The 20,155-nt window shown below is 41.1% G+C and overlaps 1 protein-coding gene across 5 annotated transcripts in view; it reads left to right on the forward strand.

The window, feature by feature from the left end:
* The first annotated feature begins 8,950 nt into the window (after positions 1–8,950).
* Positions 8,951–20,155, forward strand: part of tcea2 (transcription elongation factor A (SII), 2) — a 125,692-nt gene continuing 114,487 nt past the window's right edge. For 3 of the 5 annotated variants that reach the window (XM_051424378.1, XM_051424379.1, XM_051424380.1), the window contains exons 1-9: positions 8,951–9,294; positions 12,079–12,141; positions 15,790–15,895; positions 16,411–16,498; positions 16,683–16,873; positions 17,043–17,099; positions 17,856–18,010; positions 18,189–18,335; positions 18,583–18,654. In XM_051424378.1, coding sequence (XP_051280338.1) covers positions 9,226–9,294; positions 12,079–12,141; positions 15,790–15,895; positions 16,411–16,498; positions 16,683–16,873; positions 17,043–17,099; positions 17,856–18,010; positions 18,189–18,335; positions 18,583–18,654 — 948 coding nt within the window. In that variant the 5' untranslated portion in view covers positions 8,951–9,225. The remainder of the gene's footprint in view (positions 9,295–12,078; positions 12,142–15,789; positions 15,896–16,410; positions 16,499–16,682; positions 16,874–17,042; positions 17,100–17,855; positions 18,011–18,188; positions 18,336–18,582; positions 18,655–20,155) is intronic. The other 2 variants (XM_051424381.1, XM_051424377.1) reach the window with 2 other exon arrangements.

The raw sequence follows: 20,155 nt of genomic DNA on the forward strand, positions 1-20,155 counted from the left end.
GTAAAAACAAAAAAGAATAGAAATATGTGTTGCAGAACTTATGTTTGTTCTTATTTCCTCTCCCTTTAATAATCTCATGACCCCTCAGATTTGTCTTGTGACCCTTTGGAGGGGCCCAACTACTATGTTAAGAACCACAGGACTGTATTAAACTTGACATGTACAGAATGAATGAGTTTTACTTTAATGCTGACACTCATGTTGTCAGTCGTTGGTTCAATCTTGAGGCACTGGACTGAAGTTAATATTTGAACTTTAAAATATTGTTTACTGGCCACTCATTGGTGCCCCTGCAGGGCGTGGAATTACTGGACGTGTGCCCAAACCTGTGCCACCTGGGACCGACGGCCTCATTCTCTGTCCCAGGATGATGACATCATTATCACCTTGTTCCTGACTTCCTGTCTCCTGGTGTGGCCGCCTGGCTGGAATGTTGGCACCCGGCCGGGAAACGAACAAATACACAAACGCTTGTACACAGCCTCATTCGTGATCCCATTTTGCTGATGCAAGACTAAAGATTAATCACAGGGAATTAGATAAGGTGAAAATTCAAGAAAAAGACAGCATTGAAAACAAAGCTAAAGAATAAATCCAAATACAGTCCCACATTAGAGACTAATATTAACATTTCCTATATCATTATGAGTACTGGAATCATTCTCTTCTATGGCACATAAGACTGTAAACCCAGTAGAACCCAATAACAGTTTTACACTGTTAAACTGCAGACTTCAGGCTATTTCATAATAAGTCATTACATTCATACAGTTCAGTCATGTCAGGTGTCAGACGGCTTTTCATACCGCAGATTGATTGGTCCGTTCAGTGTTTCCCCTTCCTGTTTCTGCTTCTTTGATGTTTAAAAAATATGAGTCTATTACAGCATGAACGTCATGGGTGGCTGAACTTCCGTAATATAATGACAGTATTGTCCTGCTCCAATAACTTCAATAAAAGAACATTTTTGAGCAAATACATTTTTCAGAACTTGTTTGCAATTGTTTCTTACTGAAGTCAAAGATGTATCTGTTTTAATGAAGGTTGGGACAGGTCCAGATGGTTAACCTCGAAGAGCTTAGGAAAGCAGCTGTGCACAGCCCTTTAGTGGAGTTGGGGAAGTTGACCAGATGTACAATTTCCAACCATTTAACCTTTATCATTAATAGATTAAGTGGTTTTCTCTTGTAAAACTGAAAACTACTGGGTGAGAATGTTTTTACTTTTGAATTATAAACCTCACCTTTGTGTTGCTTGTCAGATTGTGTTCTTGAAGGAGGCGAGAAAGACACCTCTCTTGAAAACAGACTCGGACACACAAAAGTCACATAAAAGTCAGATTTATGCTTTGTTAGAAGTGTTTTCAAACAATATTTTTACTTTCACTAAAGTGGTTGATTTGGCAAATGTCTGATTAACCCTAACCCCTAACCCACCTCGGTGCTGCAGTTCATTACGATGTTCTATGGGAAGAATCAGTCTCCGACACACACCCAACAAGTCCCAAAAAGTCCCAACAAGTAGAGAACATCCATGCTTTTTCATTTTTGGTTGTTTTTTTGTTCAATTAATTTGCGATCTCGAGAGAATTACTTTAATTTTATTTATTTTTTTCATTTCTTTAATTTTAATTTCAAGATAATCAACCCATTATCACAACAAAACAAAAGGTTTGTTTTCTTTCATTACTTTGAATGTTTAGCAAAGATCCGGAGTGCCACGCCAGCGTGCAGAGATGGTGTATTATAGATTAGTACAACATAATGGACAATGCATGGAGGAATGACATGCCAGTCAATATAAATTTTCATACTGACCAAAATGAGCCAGCAGCCAGTAAATAAGTGCATGAAAAGAATCTGGATATTGCAGGGACCTTTGAGCTAATTTCATAAATCTCAATCTTCTCCTGATATATTTTGTCAGTATTGCATCAAGTTGCCAGGAAATTAAAAGCGTAATAAACTCTGAGATGTTCTTTTGAGTTCAGTTATGAATCCTCCCCAACAGTCATGACAGTGATCTTAAAGGCTGAAATCAGGAGTGATCAAACAAAAAAGGACACTCATTTTTGAGTTTGCCATAATTATTCTGTCATGAAATGGGAGGCTGAGTTTCTAGTGAAAAATGATTTTGTTATCTTGAGAAATTGGCCTTCTGTTTTCTCGAGAGATGAATTAACTCTCAGATCTCAAGATAAAAAAATAATTAAACGCATGGCGGTTCTCAACTTCCACACATCAACAATTAACAAAATTAAACTTTAATTAAATAACATTCCATGAAAAGCACATTAAAATGTGTAAAAAATCATCTTCACTACAAAGTCACTGATCCACAACAATCCGCTGAGGCCTTAAATGTTCTATAATCGTGTCCTGTTGGCAACGAAGACTACACTCTCCACATATCAGACAAACACTCACACTTTGATTGAGTGTTACAGTGATTAGTGAAGATTGCACACCTTTCTCTTATGCAGTTTTGTCCTGATAAAACCATTTGACATTAACATTGAGCCTTGCTGTTTTGACTTCAAAATAAAAATTTGGAAAAATCTGATAATAATAATAATTTCTTATAGCAAATCTCTCCACGTCTGGTTATTCAATAGTTTGTTAACTAGAAAATAGCCTCTTTTCTGACTAAGCTTCAGGAGACTCATTTACCATCAGAGGAAGAACCCCACACAATACTTGGCCTCCTTTCTGAAGGAAATAAGAATTGCGCCATCCATCCAACAGAGCGGAAACTGTCTGAGGTCATTACTAGCAGTGCCTCCATAGATCTAGTATAAGTAGAAAGGACGCTTCCTGGTGCCAAGGGTCAAAATGAATAGCAACAGATCAAGGAGAGTGGGCATTTCCTGCTTCAGATTGTCAATAACCGAGACTCCAAAGATCCATTTAAAGTAGAGAAACACTTCCTGGCGTCAGAGGTGAATTCGAATGAGTCCATAGATCACAAGAAGAGGGTACTTCCTGCATTCAGCTGCTGCTTACAGGTTTCATTGATCTAATACGCACACAGAACAAACACTTCCTGTATACATAGATCTACTCCAGCTAGAACGAACAGTCCCTACTGTCAGAAGTTAATCTAAACTCCATAGACCAAGGTCAGAGGGCACCTCCTTAATACAGTCATATTAAAAAGGTTAACCAAGAATCCCAAAGGTCATTTTTTCTCAATCATTACTAAAAATGTTTGCAATCACAACAACCAAGAAGCCTCAGCATCATGATAACAGACATAGAGCTTATAGCTTGATTTCACTCTCCAAGTTGGTTGCTAGAATTCATTAGTTTGCAAGTCTATTGGTTTTTACATAGCTGTGGGGACTCACATCGTGCTGAGTCATAAGCAATTCTACCTCAGTTGTGCTGGTTCACACATACATTAATGTGCTTTCATGCCTACCCTGTTTAGTTTGGTCTGGCTGGGATGAAAGTTGTCAGTTGAACTCTGGTGTGGATAAATTAACTGGACTGAGACCACCTACAGTATGTTTCGCAATGCATAAAATTGTTATTTCAGTTATTTTTTTTGTGAGCTCTTTGTGAAAGGATGAATAAATACACATGGTTCAATAAAGTGCTGCTTGGTTTGAAAAAGCCAGTGGGAACATGAACCAGACCAGAACTAGAAGGCAGTCACATATAATTTATTTCCTTGGTCTTGACCAAATTAACCAAAAGGTGTAAATGCGACCTCAGATTGATGCTGACCAAAAAGAGCTGTGTGTCCATATCTGTGGACTGAACCACTAATGAATCTTAGATAATCTCAGTAACAAATACTTTGTGCATCCAACAAATCCTCCACATGAAATTATAAAATGTGTTGTTACTTCCCCTTCTAGAGCAACACATAGAAGCCTTATCTGATCTGCCCCCCTTATCAGCAAGACATCATTCATCTGGCCCTTCCAAATACTGTTGGAAAATAAATCAGTTTTATGATGTGACAACACTATGGTTAAGGTTTGGTCAGATTTAGGTACAAAAACGACTCAGTTACGGTTAGGAAGATTGTGGTTTGGGTTCAAATTGCAATTTTTTTAAGATTTTGTCATCATGGTTACAATAGTAAGCCATGTGGTGAAGGTCAGGGGACCACTGCGGTCACGATGTAAAGAAACCAACATTGACTGACAGGTAGGAAATTGGGAAACAAACAGCAATCTCCTGTGTTAAAGTCTGATGTATTGTTGGTTGGTTGAGACTTGACACCATCATAGGTTGGCCCCAGTTAGTCCTACTTCCAAGCAGGTTCACAATAGCACAGGGTCAACATGGTTATCCCCAGCTGTGAGGATTTTATTACAGCTCAGCATGATTCGGCATGCCACAGGGTGCTATACCGGGCCCATGGAAATATACTATATGGTATTTATTCAACATGTGATCCCACGACACAAGCTTTTTTTTTTGAGGAAATTATTTGGAAATCACATATGTGGACAATAAGGCGTGACACATAGCTTAAATCATTCACTGATTCATGTTTTTACCATCCTGTGTCACTCACTGATTCCCTTCCTGGAATTTAGATCTCCTGCTGTTTTTAGTTTACTTTGCCGGAAATCAATGAATGAACTTCAGTAGAGGCTAAGGGTCCGTACGGGAACAACATCATGAGCGCCATCAACAAATTTTTTTTGTTTTGTTTAAAGTGTCATGTGTTCCTTAAAAATATGGTTCAATATCAAGATTTAATCTTTGCTACGACAGAGAGGAGGCGAGAGCGAAGGGCATGAGGACAAAACATTGCAGAGAGAGGAGAAAAGGAAGAAAGAGGACAGGGACATGAGTGAAAGAGAAGAAGCAAATAAGAGGAAGGAATGAGAAAGTAGCAGGAGAGGAGATGAAAAGAGAAACACCTGGAGTGGTAAAGGAAGAGGAGGAAGGAAAGTGCATGGAGGGAGGTGAGGGGAGGAAAGGTAAGGAGAGATGAAAGAAGGGAGAAAAGGAAGAGAAGGTGAGACTGGTGAGCAGAAAAGGGGAGGAAAAAGGGGAGAGATGAGAGAAAAAATAATAAAGAGAGGAGGGAGAATAGAAGATGATGGAAAAAGAGAAGGAAAAAATAGATGAGTGGAGGGAGAAGAAGTAGGCAATATAAGTGAGAAAGAGAAAGAGAAAGACATGAACGATTGAAATAAAAGAAGAAAACAGAACAGAGCAAAGATTCCATGCACCTGAATGGAAAAGATGTATCGAACATATAACAAAGTGCAACAGAAAAATACTGTAATACTGTACAAAATAAATGACATACACGAAGGAAGTGACTAAAGACGAAAGCATCGGATCCGTGGGGAGCGATGAGGAAACCTTCCAGATTAATACATGAAAAACGAAACATGAGAGGAGGAAGAACAAAAACAAGAAAAAGCAGAGGTGACGGTGAGAGGAAAAGCACAAAAGAAGAGGAAGAATTAGCTGCTTTTGCATGAGCTTCTCTCCTCTGCATCTTCTCCTTCCTCGCTGCATACCTCCGAGCTCTCCAGGTTCTCTGTAGCAAACGCACACAAACACACTCGGACTGGCAGCTATCTCACCCAGCAGCTGTTGAAGTCGCTGCCAGCTCCGCTGTGTAGATCCTTCAGCTGGAGGAGGTTCTTGGCTGCAGACATCAAGCAACAAGAATTCATGAGACCAAAAGAAAAAAGTTTCTCCAAGAATTATTTACTTGTCTGGAATGCAGAGAGGAGCGTCTGATTTAAATTTAGAGAGAGAGAAAGAGACAGGACCACTACAGAAGAGTGTTAGGCAGTTGTATCTGGAGGCCAATGTTGGCAATTTGTTTAAAAATGTTACATTTTCTGGATTACATAAAATATGGGATGTTTCTAGTTATTTTTGCTCATCCTTGACATAAATCACCACCCTCTGTCTTACAGGATTTATCTTTTGCTGATATTAGAGCAATGTTTCCCAACCTATTTTGGTTTTGACCCCGTAAAATAATAAAAAGTCTACTAGTAAAACCTTATCCAGGGGTGAAAGCAACTATTCACATTACTGTTATTAAGAAATTCTTTTGGGTCGTATTTTTTCAAGCCTGTAATTTTACCTGATGTACTCTGCTACTTTTAAAATCAAAATTCGCTGCTGAGTACGCCAATAATATATATCCAAACCTTTTATCTCCGTTTTTGAAGCAAATATGCCAGGGACACAGAAGGCAGACGTCCCCCCGATGCACCGCCCGCTTCCTTTCGGCAGCCATTTTAACCTGTTGGTCCGTTCAGACAGGGTACTCAGCGGCCAGCTCGCAGCAACCAGCGTCTGTTCTATTCGTCACGCACCCCGAGCAAGCAGCAGGCACAGGTTTGGAGAGGTGACCACGCTGACAGCACAGGAGTTGGGTTTAATTTAGGGACTGAATGTTTGGAGGAACAGAAACCAAATGGAGACAGATTAGGCCCTTCCCTGGCTGCATTTGGAGGTTCAAAAACATTTTTAGTATTCTTTTAGCAGGCAAAATTCCTGCTTTATCTGAATATTTGTTTAAAAAAAAAGTTAGTTAGATCCATTTGTACCGTTTATTTTTAAAGGAATGTGCTTTGTTGATAGTAGACATTTTCTGCATGGATCTCCCCCCTCTGTCAATCTTTGGCTGCTCTTATGAATAAGAGAAAAAATGAATTGGCAGAGCCACAGTTACTATCTTTTTTTATTCCACACATTCTCCCTTGTCACACTGCGGAGACTACATTACCCACAATACAACTTTTGTGTTGTGCTAGTAGCTAATGTAGTCTCAAGCAGCTAGCTTCAGGCTGAGATGAGGAGCAGGCAACAGAGATCTGGTAAGCTCACCTCTTTCTAACTCCACACCAACTTTTCATTTTCAGTCTTGTAGCCCAACCTACATTGACTCAAGTGACATCACCTGAGGACATTTATCAGACAAAACAATTTTTTTACATGTGCAGTAGCACTGCCCAACAACTATAAACAGACTGATGTGTAAAATTGGTTCCCCTTTAATGTGGACGTACATTAATGTCAACCAAATAGAGACTTTTAGGTTTAGTTGAGTATTTTTAGAGGCCCTAAAGAGATGAAAATACCCAGCAGCCTATTTCATAGAACTTTTCTTAAAGAGCTTATCCTGGTTTGACTTTATTTCTTTATTTCTTATCAGTGAAATTGATTCTATTGTTTACAAATCGTATCCATTTGGTCACATTTTATATTAAATTTATATATTTCTAATTTGTTAATTTTATCTGCTGCCTTGTGTTTGTGCACTTTTAAAACTTGAAAAAACATATCCAAGTCTTTGAGACCTCCATCAGGTCCCTGGATGGCTGTATACGTTCACTGCACCAAAGTGTGCAGAGGGTTCTTTGCAGTCTAAATCAGACACCAATTACACTCCAGTTTCCAAATAAATGATCTCTTTTACAGAATTTGGTCTGTTACAGAAACACACTATACATTTACTGCATGCTTTTACCGGCAAGTACAAAATAACAACACTGACATCTAGAGGAAGGACACAGTTAGTGCATGCAGGCTGTGGACTCTTGAGTGAACCAGAATGAAATCTAATTTAAAGTTGACAAAGGTTTTCAGTCATTTCTGATCAGCTGGTTTGTGTTCATTTCCCAACAAGGTATTTAACCTTTACCACGAAGAAAATGTATTTTTACCCCATCCTTAAGAGGAATCTTAAAAACTGTTAGTATTAAGGTGGAACGCTCATAAACTCAGGCTCTCCCAGTGGATCCTCTCAGTCCTTTCTATAGCTCAGATCAATGATGTGAAGGGAAATACAACTGATAGCCTGTCCAGGGCGCTGGGGAAAGTTACATTTTATGAAATAATGACAGTCGGTATAAATGCTCATACCATCATCAAGATATGGTCTACATTGTTTCTTTTGTGGCAGCTTCTTTATTACTGATGTTTATTTATTTTATTTCTTTGATTTCTTGCCATTTAAGTTTATATGTGTGCAGGTATATGTGTGTGTGCGCAGTATATATATATATATATATTCTCAAATATATCTATTATTTCTTCATTAGTTTCTTTTTGTGTCTCTGTGTGTTGGTGTTGTTTCTTTCTTTATTAATTAATTTATTATTTTACCCATGTGCCATTTAGGGCGTAGGAAGAAAAAGGGGGAACTTTAACACTTGAAGTGGACAAATAAAGCTTCTGTCAGGAAGTTGAATGCTTGTATATTGATGTTAAAATCATTCATGTGTATTAGCCAATTATGTAAAGGCTGATAATTATCTGTCCATCTGACCTACACTATTAAAAGATAAAAACTAGATCAGAAAAAAGAGGAATCTATGCATTGTGTGTGCTGTACAAAGAACTAAAGCGTGTTCAATGTGGATCAACGTTACGCAGTTACAATGTTTCTTAAGTGAGTAACAAAATGTCAGAGACGTAATAAAGCATGAAAATGGAAATGTCATCATAATGTCATCAACCTGAGAGCAGTAGCAGAGTAACTCTCTCTGGGTGGAGGGTCAGATCCTGATCTCCATCCCAACAGACTCAGGCTCGTTTTAAAGGCTTTTCTTGATCTGCTGTGATCAGTGATGTGCTGTATGGATAAAGTTGGACTGTGTCATGAACGTCATCTGGTCCTGAGGAGAGTCCACGCCGAGACGTCACCGTGGGACAGCCGAGGGAAGGACCTCATTGGCTGAGAGTGCTGCACGTGGACAGTCCTCTCTCGTGGAGGTCGTGTAAACTGGATTATTGGTTGAAATCCGAAGGCTGGATAAATTAAGAAAACCACATTTAGTGTATATATATAGATCCTGCAGCAGGATGATGATGCAACAGCCTCACAAAATGAACCTAATTCACCAATAGAAATAAAATAAAATGTAAATAAAGATCCATATCCATTATCAGCCATCGCTGGTTTTAATGATTCATGAATAATAAAATATAGATAATAAAATAAAGGACCCTGCTGGACTGTCGAGTCTCCTTTAAAAGTTCTGGACAAGTCGCCCCTGAGCTGAATTTGGACAGGGCCCAAAACCAAAAACTACAACTCCCGGCGTCCCACGGTGACACACAACAACAAACGAGAGGCAGGCGGCAGCTGGGAGAGAAGGAGACAGACAGGCTGCGTAGAGAGAGTGAAGAGAGAGAGAGACAGGGAGAGTTTCTTCCTCCTCCTCATCAATGGGGCTTGTCACCGCGGCGCAGGAGGAGAACTGACGGGAGGAATCCGCTCAAAATGGCTAAAAACCAGGAAGTGGAGCGCATCGCCAAAAAGCTGGATAAAATGGTGCACAAGAAGAACACGGTGAGTGCAAAAAAAAAACCCCAAACCCCGCTGAAAAACAGGCGATCAGGTGATGAGCCCGGGCTGCGGAGAGAGGGAAGGTTCTGGAAGCCCGGCGGACAGTTTAAAGTCCGCCGGCTGCTCCGTGCGGGACGCTTCACGCATTTCTGCTCATTATGTCCCCCAGAGAGCTGCTGCGGATGCTCCGGGACGGTTTGTGGAAACATTTTGGCTGTAAATCACTGCAGCTATTGGTGGAAGGGCTGCCAGTTGAAACACCCGCACCTTGAGCCAATTAGCTCAGAGTTTATGGACTCCACAGGTTATTACATTCATGTGGGTGCAGAGAAAGAAGCGACTCCGTTACTGTATTAAGGAAGTCAGATATATTTCTAAAATATGGTGTTTTTTAAATGTAGAAGTGTAGTTTTCAGGCAAATATGGAAGAGGGAGCGCAGCACTGACTGCTTCAGCCTTTAACATGTGCCCTGGAAGGTTCTGTGTACTCTGTGCTATTGTAATGGACAGTGAACATCAAACATGCAGAGTTTTATTTTGAAAACACTAGAAAGCTTTGGGTAGCCGGGAAGTTTGACCTCCCTGTATGCTGACCACCAACAAGGTCTTAAAGGGTTCCTACAGACATCTTTTAAGACAAATGTCTGATGTGGTTTTTCCACAAAAAAGTTCCATTCCCTTGTTAATTCTTAAAGAAGTAGTAGTAATAATAATAATAATAATAATAATCTTTGCTTCTAGAGCATTTTCAAAATCCACATTACAAAGTGCTTCACAAAAAATGTACTTAAACACAAGTCATAAAATCATTAAGTTTTAAAAAAACAAACCACTGACTCATGCAGAGGTGGCAGTAAGTATGTGTCTCAGTTTTCCATTCATTCCCAATTTATACAATTCCAACACTGTTCGGGGCCCCCAGTCTGCAGAAATATTCAAATGCACTAGGCGAAAACACATTTATACCACGTGAAAAAAACAAAATGTTTTTGCCCCAAATCTGCAGGGATATATATATATATAGAATAAAGTGGACACGTCTGCAGAGGGGAGAATGGTAGGTACCCATAGAACCCATTTTCATTCAGATATCTTCAGGTCAGAGGTCAAGGGATACCTTTTGAAAATGGCCATGCCAGTTCTAAAATGTATTTCTGAAAGACAGTGCGGAGTGGAAGAAGTAAGGACAATGGGCACTTGGGGTGGCCAGTACTACTCTAGGCTCCTGGATGCTAAAGACACCCCTGCAGGAGCCTAATTCAGCTCAACACTAACCCTAAACACACAACAAATCCCTGACCCTGTTTTAACGAGGACATTTTCACTGCTGTTTCCTGAGAGTTAAGCTACCAACCCATTTCAGGCACTGATGCTCATGTGTTAAAGTCAGATTGATTGAGCTCAGAGAAAGTTCCCTCTTCCAGCAGATGGAAGTGAAAACAACCTTCTAGTGTCGGGATCCCTGATAGGTGGCACCAAAGCTTCATGGGGGCAATGTAAGAAAACGTAGGCCTAAATCTCCAAATTGTGTTCATTTCTGTGAAGAAAACTAAATGAAACTGTTATTTTTAAAGTTTAGCTTATTATTTAAGATCCAAACCTGAACACAAAACTATGTTCTCAGAGCCGTCACTCTATGCTAAACAGCCTCATCCTGCTTTAGAAAAGTCTTAAAGTTGTTAAAACAACCAAATAGCTGATACACAGCCAAGCATCAAGGAGAAAAAAACACTGGCTCTGTCCAAAAGAAACCTACTAAGCATGTGTGATTGTTAAAAAATAAAAATCTTTGCCTGTATTATGTATGAAAAGTTCCTAAAAATATTCACTGGAAATAATCTTGTCAAAATAGCTGACATCAATTATTTTCATTTCATGTTTTTGAAGCACTTTACAGTCTATGTTGGAACATAATCACTATGTATTAAATCACTACCTTTCTGAAATCTGACATCTGATGATGGTTTACAGATGCATGTAGGATGTATCAGTGACACTGCAGTTGCTATGACCCCCCCCCCGCCCTTCACATTTGTGTGATCTAGCCAGTGCAGCAGACGTGAATGTGACCATGCGATTTAATTTCTTTGCTGTCTCTTTACAGTTTTTATATGCAAACTGTCTACATCCATTTAATGCTAACTGTAGCAGTGGAAATTAGGCTTACAGATAATTATCAGTGATTACACATGAGTGATAACAGTTCTGTGTTGTTTTATACCTTCGGGGACTTTTGCTCTCACAGTTTGCACAGAGATGTGGGGGAATTTGGGAATATATGCAGGGATGACACAACAGTTTGTTACTCGTCTTTCCTTTCTTTAACAGCCTCTACTTCAACACTCATCTGACCTCCTCTCTAAAGCCAGACCTCATAAATTAAAGTGAGAACCTCCTGACCAGCGGAGAGCCAGAGCTCCTCCCAGAGAAAGCTCCACTTCAAAAATTCAATCTTGTGCTTCCATCACTCTCTCTGTAACCTTTAGTGCACATTGAATGATTCTCTCGGGCGTCTGGGTGACAGCTGGCCAGCTGTGGGTGGGAATGTTTGGAAGAAACCGTGAATCTTCACATGCAATACAAAATGCCACCTTGACTTTATTGGTTAAATGAATGATGTCCATGACAAATTAGGCAGAGACGGATGCATTGTCATTCCTGTTTATCAGACACACATTATTGACAAAAGATTAAATACCGCTGGGTGTTTGCTCGCTGTGGAGTTGACCTCCCCCACCGCATTTACTGGTTAAGAAAGTGATGCAAAGGTTTTCATTCTGTCTGCAGGACGGAGCTCTCGACCTGCTGAGGGAGCTGAAGAACATCAAGATGTCTCTGGAGACCCTGCAGGTAATTAACTAGGGGTGGGCGATATGGGCAAAAAATAATATCTCGTTATTGTTTGGGATTTTGGCGATAACGATAATCAGTCGATATCCTTTAAAATGTGATTGGAATTGTCTGAGTTAGGGCTTGTGTCCACCAAACGCGTTTGTAGCGCTGAGAGAGCTCAAAAACTCATTTTCCGAGCGCCCAGTGGTGTTAAAAGTTGAACAGATTTCAACTTGAAGCGCTCTGAGCGCTGAGCTAAAAAAGTCTTTTCGAAACTAAACCATTTCCATGCCAGAGAGGCAGACCCACGTCACTAAATCATCTGAAGTACCGGTAGCTTCAGGGACTAAAGGCGCTTCCATTTTCTCTCTACCATCACAACGCACTGCTAAACTGTTGCAAGGAGGATGCTAGCGAGAGGTCATGTGATCACGTCATGTGATCTCGTAGGCCCACTAGTCATGTGACTGAATCCTGCCAGGCTGTAGAGAGCGTTGCTGCACCGTGTATTAAGTGGATGTGAGGAGTTTCCGCATGCGTTTCAGTATTTTTGGCGAAGTAATTTAAATACTCGATAATGGAGATTTGCACATCGTCAAAACAACAATGACGATATTATCGCAAACGATATATATCGCCCACCTCTATAATTAACTCCACCCCCTCTCCCATGTCACCTCCATGTGCACCTTCAGTCAGACACAACCTGATGTTCATTAGTTATCACTGCTGTTACCAGCAGTAGCACTCTCATCAGTATGCCCACTAGCACCACTACTAAGACTGTGCAACGTGAAGGAATTGGCAAATAGGGTGCAGAATATCCCCAGAGTAACTGCTACCCGCCGCTTACTGTAGCTGCCATTAGCTAGTTAGAACAGTTAGCTGTGCAGCTAGCAGTCCTCTTAGTTGAGGAGCCCAGACTGGGGGCTAGTGCAGCGCCAGTGTTAGTGGTCGTTGCCGAGAAGCTTTGGACTTCCAGAAGGTGGAGGTTTTCAGGCTCTGGGCTGGGGGATCAGCAGTCTTCGAGACCAACGGAGGCTACTTTGACAACAGGGAGTACCAAGGTGATTTACAGCGGCTCCGACCAGGGCTCTGACAGGAGAATGTGTGCAGGGGAACTCTAAATTCAGAGATTTGTGGATTTGTGGATTCTCTGTAGGGTAGTGTTGTCAGACACTTAAAATAACAATTTGAGCCAGTCAGCGGCAAAAGCAATCACTTTTAATTGATGTATTTGATGGTGCACAATTGCCCATAAGGATTATGGTTGTTGTCCATGCACGCAGTACTGCACCAGATTCAAAACTTGTTGTCCCCATTAGTCATTTGACACAAACATGGGACAACAAGGTCCAGGGTGAAAAACACCAAAGAAGTACTATAAAAATCGAAATGTAAATGCACACAGTACACCAGATATTAGCTCATATCTGAGTTAGTATTCAATTACAGGATCAGCTTTGTTTCTTTTGTATCCCATGTCTGTGTATCCATGTGTCTACATGTCAGTGAAAACAAAACATCCCTGCCTTAGGCAAGCAGCTGCATGCACTCCTCCTGTGCACCAGCACTGCTGTGGTGGTGATTCAACTGTCTCTGTTAGAGCTAAAGACCAGTGTCTCCATTACAACTCCACCATGTCTATTTACACCTGATACAACTGAACCGATGTCCAACCTTCACCTACAGAGCTTATCCAGTATATAGACATGCATTAAAGAGGAAAACATGTTAAAGTCGTAAAGTATCCGTTATATAAAGGAGGAGGTGTGGCTGGTTAACTGTGGGGCTGTTGGAACTGTAGTGATGTTATGAGCTATTTTTAGTACCCGCCTACAGATATTGGATCAATCAGATGTACTAGAAAAGCTTAAAGGACCAGTTTGTAGAATTTAGTGCCATCTAGCGGTGAAGTTGCAGATTGCAACCAACTGGATACTGCTCGCGTTCCCAGTGTGTAGGAGAACCGACGGTGGCCGCGAAACTCGTGATTATAGATATCTAGAGCCAGTGTTTGGTTTGTCTGTTCTGGGCTACATGTTACTAGGGATGGGAATCGAGAACCGGTTCTTCTTCAGAACCGGGGCCCAGTGAATCGATTCCTTGGAACCGTTAGCGTGCCTGCTTAACGTTTCCGCTTATCGGTTCCGCTCGTTGCAAATGCGTCATGACGTCACACACGCGCTGTGTTGTTTTGGTTCAGACCGCAGCAAACATGGCGTCGAGGCAGAACCGCTCTAAAGTTTGGTTATATTTCACGTGAAAAGACGACAATACGGTCACTTGCAACACTTGTAAAGTTTCCATTTCGTCAAAGGGGGGAACTACCTCCAGTATGCAGAAACATTTGGCCACACAGCATCAATTCATTTGCAGGACTGTCGTGTGTTTGATACACTACTACCTAGCGACACAAGTGAGTCAAGCCGCAGCGGAGCTAATGGGACACCATCTGTTATCAATGCCGAAGGTAACTTTAAATGACAAGATCATTTTTCTGCACAAAAATGATTATACTTATTGGCTAAAAATGTGTGTCAAAATAAGTAATTTCATTGGTTACATTGTGGTGACCTATCAACACATGGCTAATTTAAATATTCAAATAAGCCATGTGTTGATCACAACAAGCACTCACTGCAGTTGCTACCACCAGGCTGTCAATCAAGCTCTCAGCGACAGAGAACGTAAGGTTAACCTTTATCTATCCAGATAAAAACATTAAGAACAGTTTCTGTATGATGTTTATTAGACCTATGTAATCTGAATTGGAGGGCACGTTGTCATGAACTGTATCTTATATATTTATTATTAGCTATGTGGTATGTGTATGCACCTTTATGTAATCTGGTGGGAAAACATTAAAATTTAAAACCGGATCATACCAAACAAATACCTGCTTGCGTGTCCCCGTGTATGCAGAGTGTCCTCCTTTTTGATGTGAAGGAAATGGCCACCCTATTTCAGTCTGTGTTTTTAGTTTGTATGGCACATAATGGCAGTTGGGCTTAAAAGCCAAACATTTATTTTTTTCTCTGGACCAATTAATGTGAAAATTAACAAATTCCTAATCCTAAAGCACTCTTGATAATTTTTCAAGGCAAACATTTGCGTGCCATGGCATACTGGTTGAGAAAAACTGCCCTAGGCTATGGGTCCCTGGACTTTACTTTGAGAAGTAGCTCACCTACTTTTAGGTTTGTTCTGAGGTTGCTACACATAATTTGTGTATACTCTGTGCTGTGTCTTCTGATCAGATATTAAAGCGAGTTAATACAAACAAACAAATTTGTACTTATTCCCTCACCCAATGAGAATCGATAAAAGAATCGATAAGGAATCGGATCGATAAGCAATATCGATAATGGAATCGGAATCGTTAAATTCTTATCAATTCCCATCCGTACATGTTACATTACAATGTTGTCTCTCTCTCTCTGTCTCTCTCTGTCTCTGTATCTGTCCCTCTCTGTCTCTGTATTTGTCTCTCTGTCTCTCTCTGTCTCTGTATCTGTCTCTCTCTCTCTCTGTCTCTGTATTTGTCTCTCTGTCTCTGTATCTCTCTTTCTTTCTCTCTCTCTCACTCTCTCGTTCTCTCTCTGTCTCTGTATCCGTCTCTCTGTATCTGTCTCTGTCTCTGTCTCTGCCTCTCTGTCTCTGTAGTCGACCAGAGTCGGGATGTCGGTGAACGCGGTGAGGAAACAGAGTTCAGATGAAGAAGTTCAGACCTTGGCCAAGGCTCTCATTAAATCCTGGAAGAAACTGCTGGGTAAGTCTGTGTGTGTTGTGTACTCTTGTCCTTCTGTCTTTGTGAGGACCCAATAGAGTTTTTAGCCCACGGGTGTGAGGACAGTTCCGGAAAGAGTGAGGACAGGGTTATGGGAGTTATTATATCAATGAATTGTGTCAATTATTCTAGCAATCTAATTCGTTTCTAAAAAGTTAGAATAGTGAAGACCATAACAAGTTCCCAGAGTCCAAGATGACATCCTCAACCACTTGTTTTGCCACACCAACGGTCCAAACCCAAAGAGATTCAACTTCTACTGATATCAAACATAGAAGAGCAGCTAATTCTCACAATTTCACTTTTCTTGACAAATGACATCAGAGAAGCACGTCAACCCACAATGAAGCTGTCAGTCTGGGCAGTCTCGATAACAAGAATGGATTGGATTGGATTGGATTGGATGGGTGAAATGCTGTGGGTCTGTTGCGTAATGTTTCTTACTTTTAGGGCTCAGCTAAAAATCAGTTTGAGTTGTTCTGTCTCTCCTCTCGCAGACGGTTCAGAGGAGAAGGAGAAGAAGAAGGAAGGCTCTCCTGTGAGGTCATCGTCCACCTCCAAGGACTCTGGCAGCAGCGAGAAAAGGTCTGTCACACAGTGACGAGGTCACTGTTAAAGATCGACCAATTCTCACAAAGTGAATTTTCCAGTTCATGGTGTCTTTAGTAACAGAAGAGGATTCAGTCTTCCTTTAACCAGAACCGTGTCCTGTGTCTCTCACTCCAAACCTTATTGCACTTCTTTTTGCGTCATTTCTCCTCCTGCTCAGCAGTAAGAAGCCCGGGGGGTCCCCCACCACCCTAACCACACCCACCACGCCCATCACACCCACCACCCCCACCACCCCTACTACGCCAACCCTCCCCCCTCGGGTCACCTCCTTCCCCCCCGCCCCCGTCACCACCGACAGTGTGCGGAACAAGTGTCGAGAACTGCTGGTGGCAGCGCTGCAAACTGATGGTGAGAAGATCCTTTTTCTAGATGGCGTTTTCCAAAACAAAAAAGAAGACCTGGAGACCTTTTAATTCCCAAGAGAACGAATGAGCAAAGATTTGACAGATGGTATTTCTAGACTGAAGCTACTGAAGCTTTTAATGTGTTTATAAAGAGTATTTTGTGTGTGTTCCAGATGACCACCGGACCATTGGAGTCGACTGTGAGCACCTTGCAGCGCAAATTGAAGAGGATATCCTTTCACGTGATCGACACGTCACGCTGTGTAACTTTAACTACACAAGATACGCATGAACAAACAGAACAGGATTTCACACCTGAGTGGAAGATCTTAATCTGAGTGCACTGACAGGGTGTGTTTCACTTTGTTAGATAAACACTTGAGCCGTGTTCGCAGCGTGAGAGCCGTGTTGGTCTATCTGTCTGTCAGCAGTTTCAACAGTTAACCCACAGTGTGTTACAGCAATGAGGGTAGGCAGAACAACAGAAAGACCTCTCTGTGTAATGCAGTGCAGTTCATCAGCACCACGAACTGCATCCTTTAAATGATCAGATAGTTGAACATAAAGCAGTTGGCTCAAAGCACATCAGGGCCTAAGTACAGCTGAGGCTCTAATGGTAGAAACGTAAGAATAGAAAAGCTGTTGTGCCTTCATTGAATCCCCCAGAAGATACCCTAATCCAGGCCACCAAGAAAGGCTGTGGTTCTTAATGTATTCTGTGATTCCTCACGTAAAAGCCTGTTTCTTTGTAAACAAAAAAGTCAAGTCAATTTTAATTTGGATACAAAAACCTGTCAGTAAGCACATCCCCATTCCCTGATGTTATTAAGCCAGTTATTTGTCTTGTATTTCAGTGTGTGTGTGTGTGTGTGTGTGTGTGTGTGTGTGTGTGTGTGTGTGTGTATATGTTCGGTACATACTGTCCACATTTATGATTGTTCATTCCTTGTGAGCGTCTTTGTCCTTGACTGCTCGTCGTGGCCCACAGATCTTCCAGGAGTTTAAGTCGACAGATATTAAATACAAAACCCGTCTACGAAGCCGCATCTCCAACCTCAAGGACCAGAAGAATCCAGACCTGCGGCGCAATGTCCTGTGTGGGAACATCTCGCCTCAACGCATCGCCAGCATGACTGCTGAGGTACGTCCTGCAGATGTTGTGTCTCATGGTTACCTCCCCAGTGTGTGTGCAGGTTTCCTTTACCCCAGAGAAGTTCCGTACCGCTCCAAAACACAGATGGAGTATTTGAATCTTGTCTGTATGAATGTAAAGGTTCATTCAGACAATGCATTTATAGGTGATGTGTGTGTGCGTGCAGGAGATGGCGAGTGCAGAGCTGAAGCAGATCAGAGAGGCTCTGACCAAAGAGTCCATCAGAGAGCATCAGCTGTCGAAGGTCGGAGGAACCGAGACGGACATGTTCATCTGCAACAAGTGTCATGGAAAGAGCTGCTCATACACCCAGGTACACACACACACACACACACACACACAAACAAACAAACAAACAAACAAACAAACAAACAAACAAACTGTTTGGATACAGTTTTGATGAAAATGCTTGATTATGCTGTTTCTCACTCCACTTTGTGTGTGTGTGTGTGTGTGTGTGTGTGTGTGTGTGTGTGTGTGTGTGTGTGTGTGTGTGTGTGTGTGTGTGTGTGTGTGTGTGTGTGTGTGTGTGTGTGTGTGTGTGTGTGTGTGTGATATAGGTGCAGACCCGCAGTGCTGATGAGCCCATGACCACCTTTGTGTTGTGTAACAGCTGCGGCAACCGATGGAAGGTAAAGAGACAAACACTAATGTAAAGAAGTATTAAACAGTATTAACGAAGAGCTCAAAATGTTTCAGACTAAACGTACAGAAAAAATAAATAAAAACACGTAAGCAAAACAACAAATGCATACAATAAAGTACACAGATACAGCTGCTCGTGCATGTATGAACACATAAATATGAACTCATCCTCCCACCACCCCCATTTGGAAAGTGAGAAAAAGTGAAACCTACGCTAACAGAACCAAAAAAATAAAAATAAATACATGAATGAATAAATAAATGCAATCTGTTCTAAAAAAGTATAAAGGTACAAAAACTATTGATGTTAGATTTCTTATCAAATGTCATCAAACTCATTCCATCATCTCTCATGATGAAAGGCATTCTGGGATATTTAGGACATTATTTACTTCACTAAAAAACTAAATCACAACACATCTGTGTTTACCCTGTAAGTACTCGCTGTAAGAAAGGTTAAATGATTGAACATCAGTAACAGACTCTCACCACAAGATGGCAGCAGAGACTGGACTCTGCTCCTCTACCTCCCCAGTCCCACCTTCAGCGCTGCTGTTTAGTTATTTTTCTCCTTTTTCTTTTCTTTTTTTCACTTTCCTCACATTTTGCTCCTTCCCCTCTCTCCCTTGTTTACATCTCATACCTTCCCACTGTCCTTTTCACCCTCCTCCCTCCATCTCATCCCTCTCCATATTTACTCCTTCCTCCCTCTCCTCATAGGTTTTCCGGTCCCTCCCTCCCTCCCATATTTAGCTCCAGGCTCTAGGTCAAGGTGAAGCGACTAATTTGAGAAGCCGATGGTCTGTGTGTATGTGTGTCTGTCTGTCTGTCTGTCTGTGTGTGTGTGTGTGTGTGTGTGTGTGTTGTTGTTGTTGTTTCAGCACTTTGAGAATCTGAAACTTGGTGGTGAGGCTCTGACATTTTAAACAGAAATGAATCAAAATTCTGACCTCAGGAACTCTCATCTTTGCAAACAAACACTGCAGATATCCAAAGATACGTAATTTAAAAGACTAGGTTTTCAAGAAGTTCTTATAAATGACAACATTACATGAAGATTAAAAATGGCATCTTGTGTTTTAAATGTTAAACTCAGTGTAATTTTGCTTCAGCTTTAATGATATAATTTCTGGGAGAAAACGTTCTCCTCTGTGTAATAAAAATGTTTTTCAGTTATTGTTTCTGATATAGATAGATGGGAAAGTTTGGAGTGAAATAGTTTAACCCAACAATGCACAAAAAAATACTGTTATTCATTACTAGTTGGTTTGTAACTAAATCGGCTAATAAAATCGGTTGCAATTCGTAGCACATCGTAATAAGCTAGATCGATAATGAAATCAATAAATGAGGTCTCTACTAAATTAATGGCTGCAATTCGCAAAATGGCTGCAATTAATGAAAAAATTATGTTGGCTGGTGATGAGTCTTAGTCACAGTATTCACCCTCCTTTTAGCTCTGGTTTGGTCGCCACCAGTCTCTCTGCT

Source organism: Dicentrarchus labrax, unplaced genomic scaffold (assembly GCF_905237075.1).
Source record: "Dicentrarchus labrax unplaced genomic scaffold, dlabrax2021, whole genome shotgun sequence".
NCBI lineage: Eukaryota > Metazoa > Chordata > Actinopteri > Moronidae > Dicentrarchus > Dicentrarchus labrax.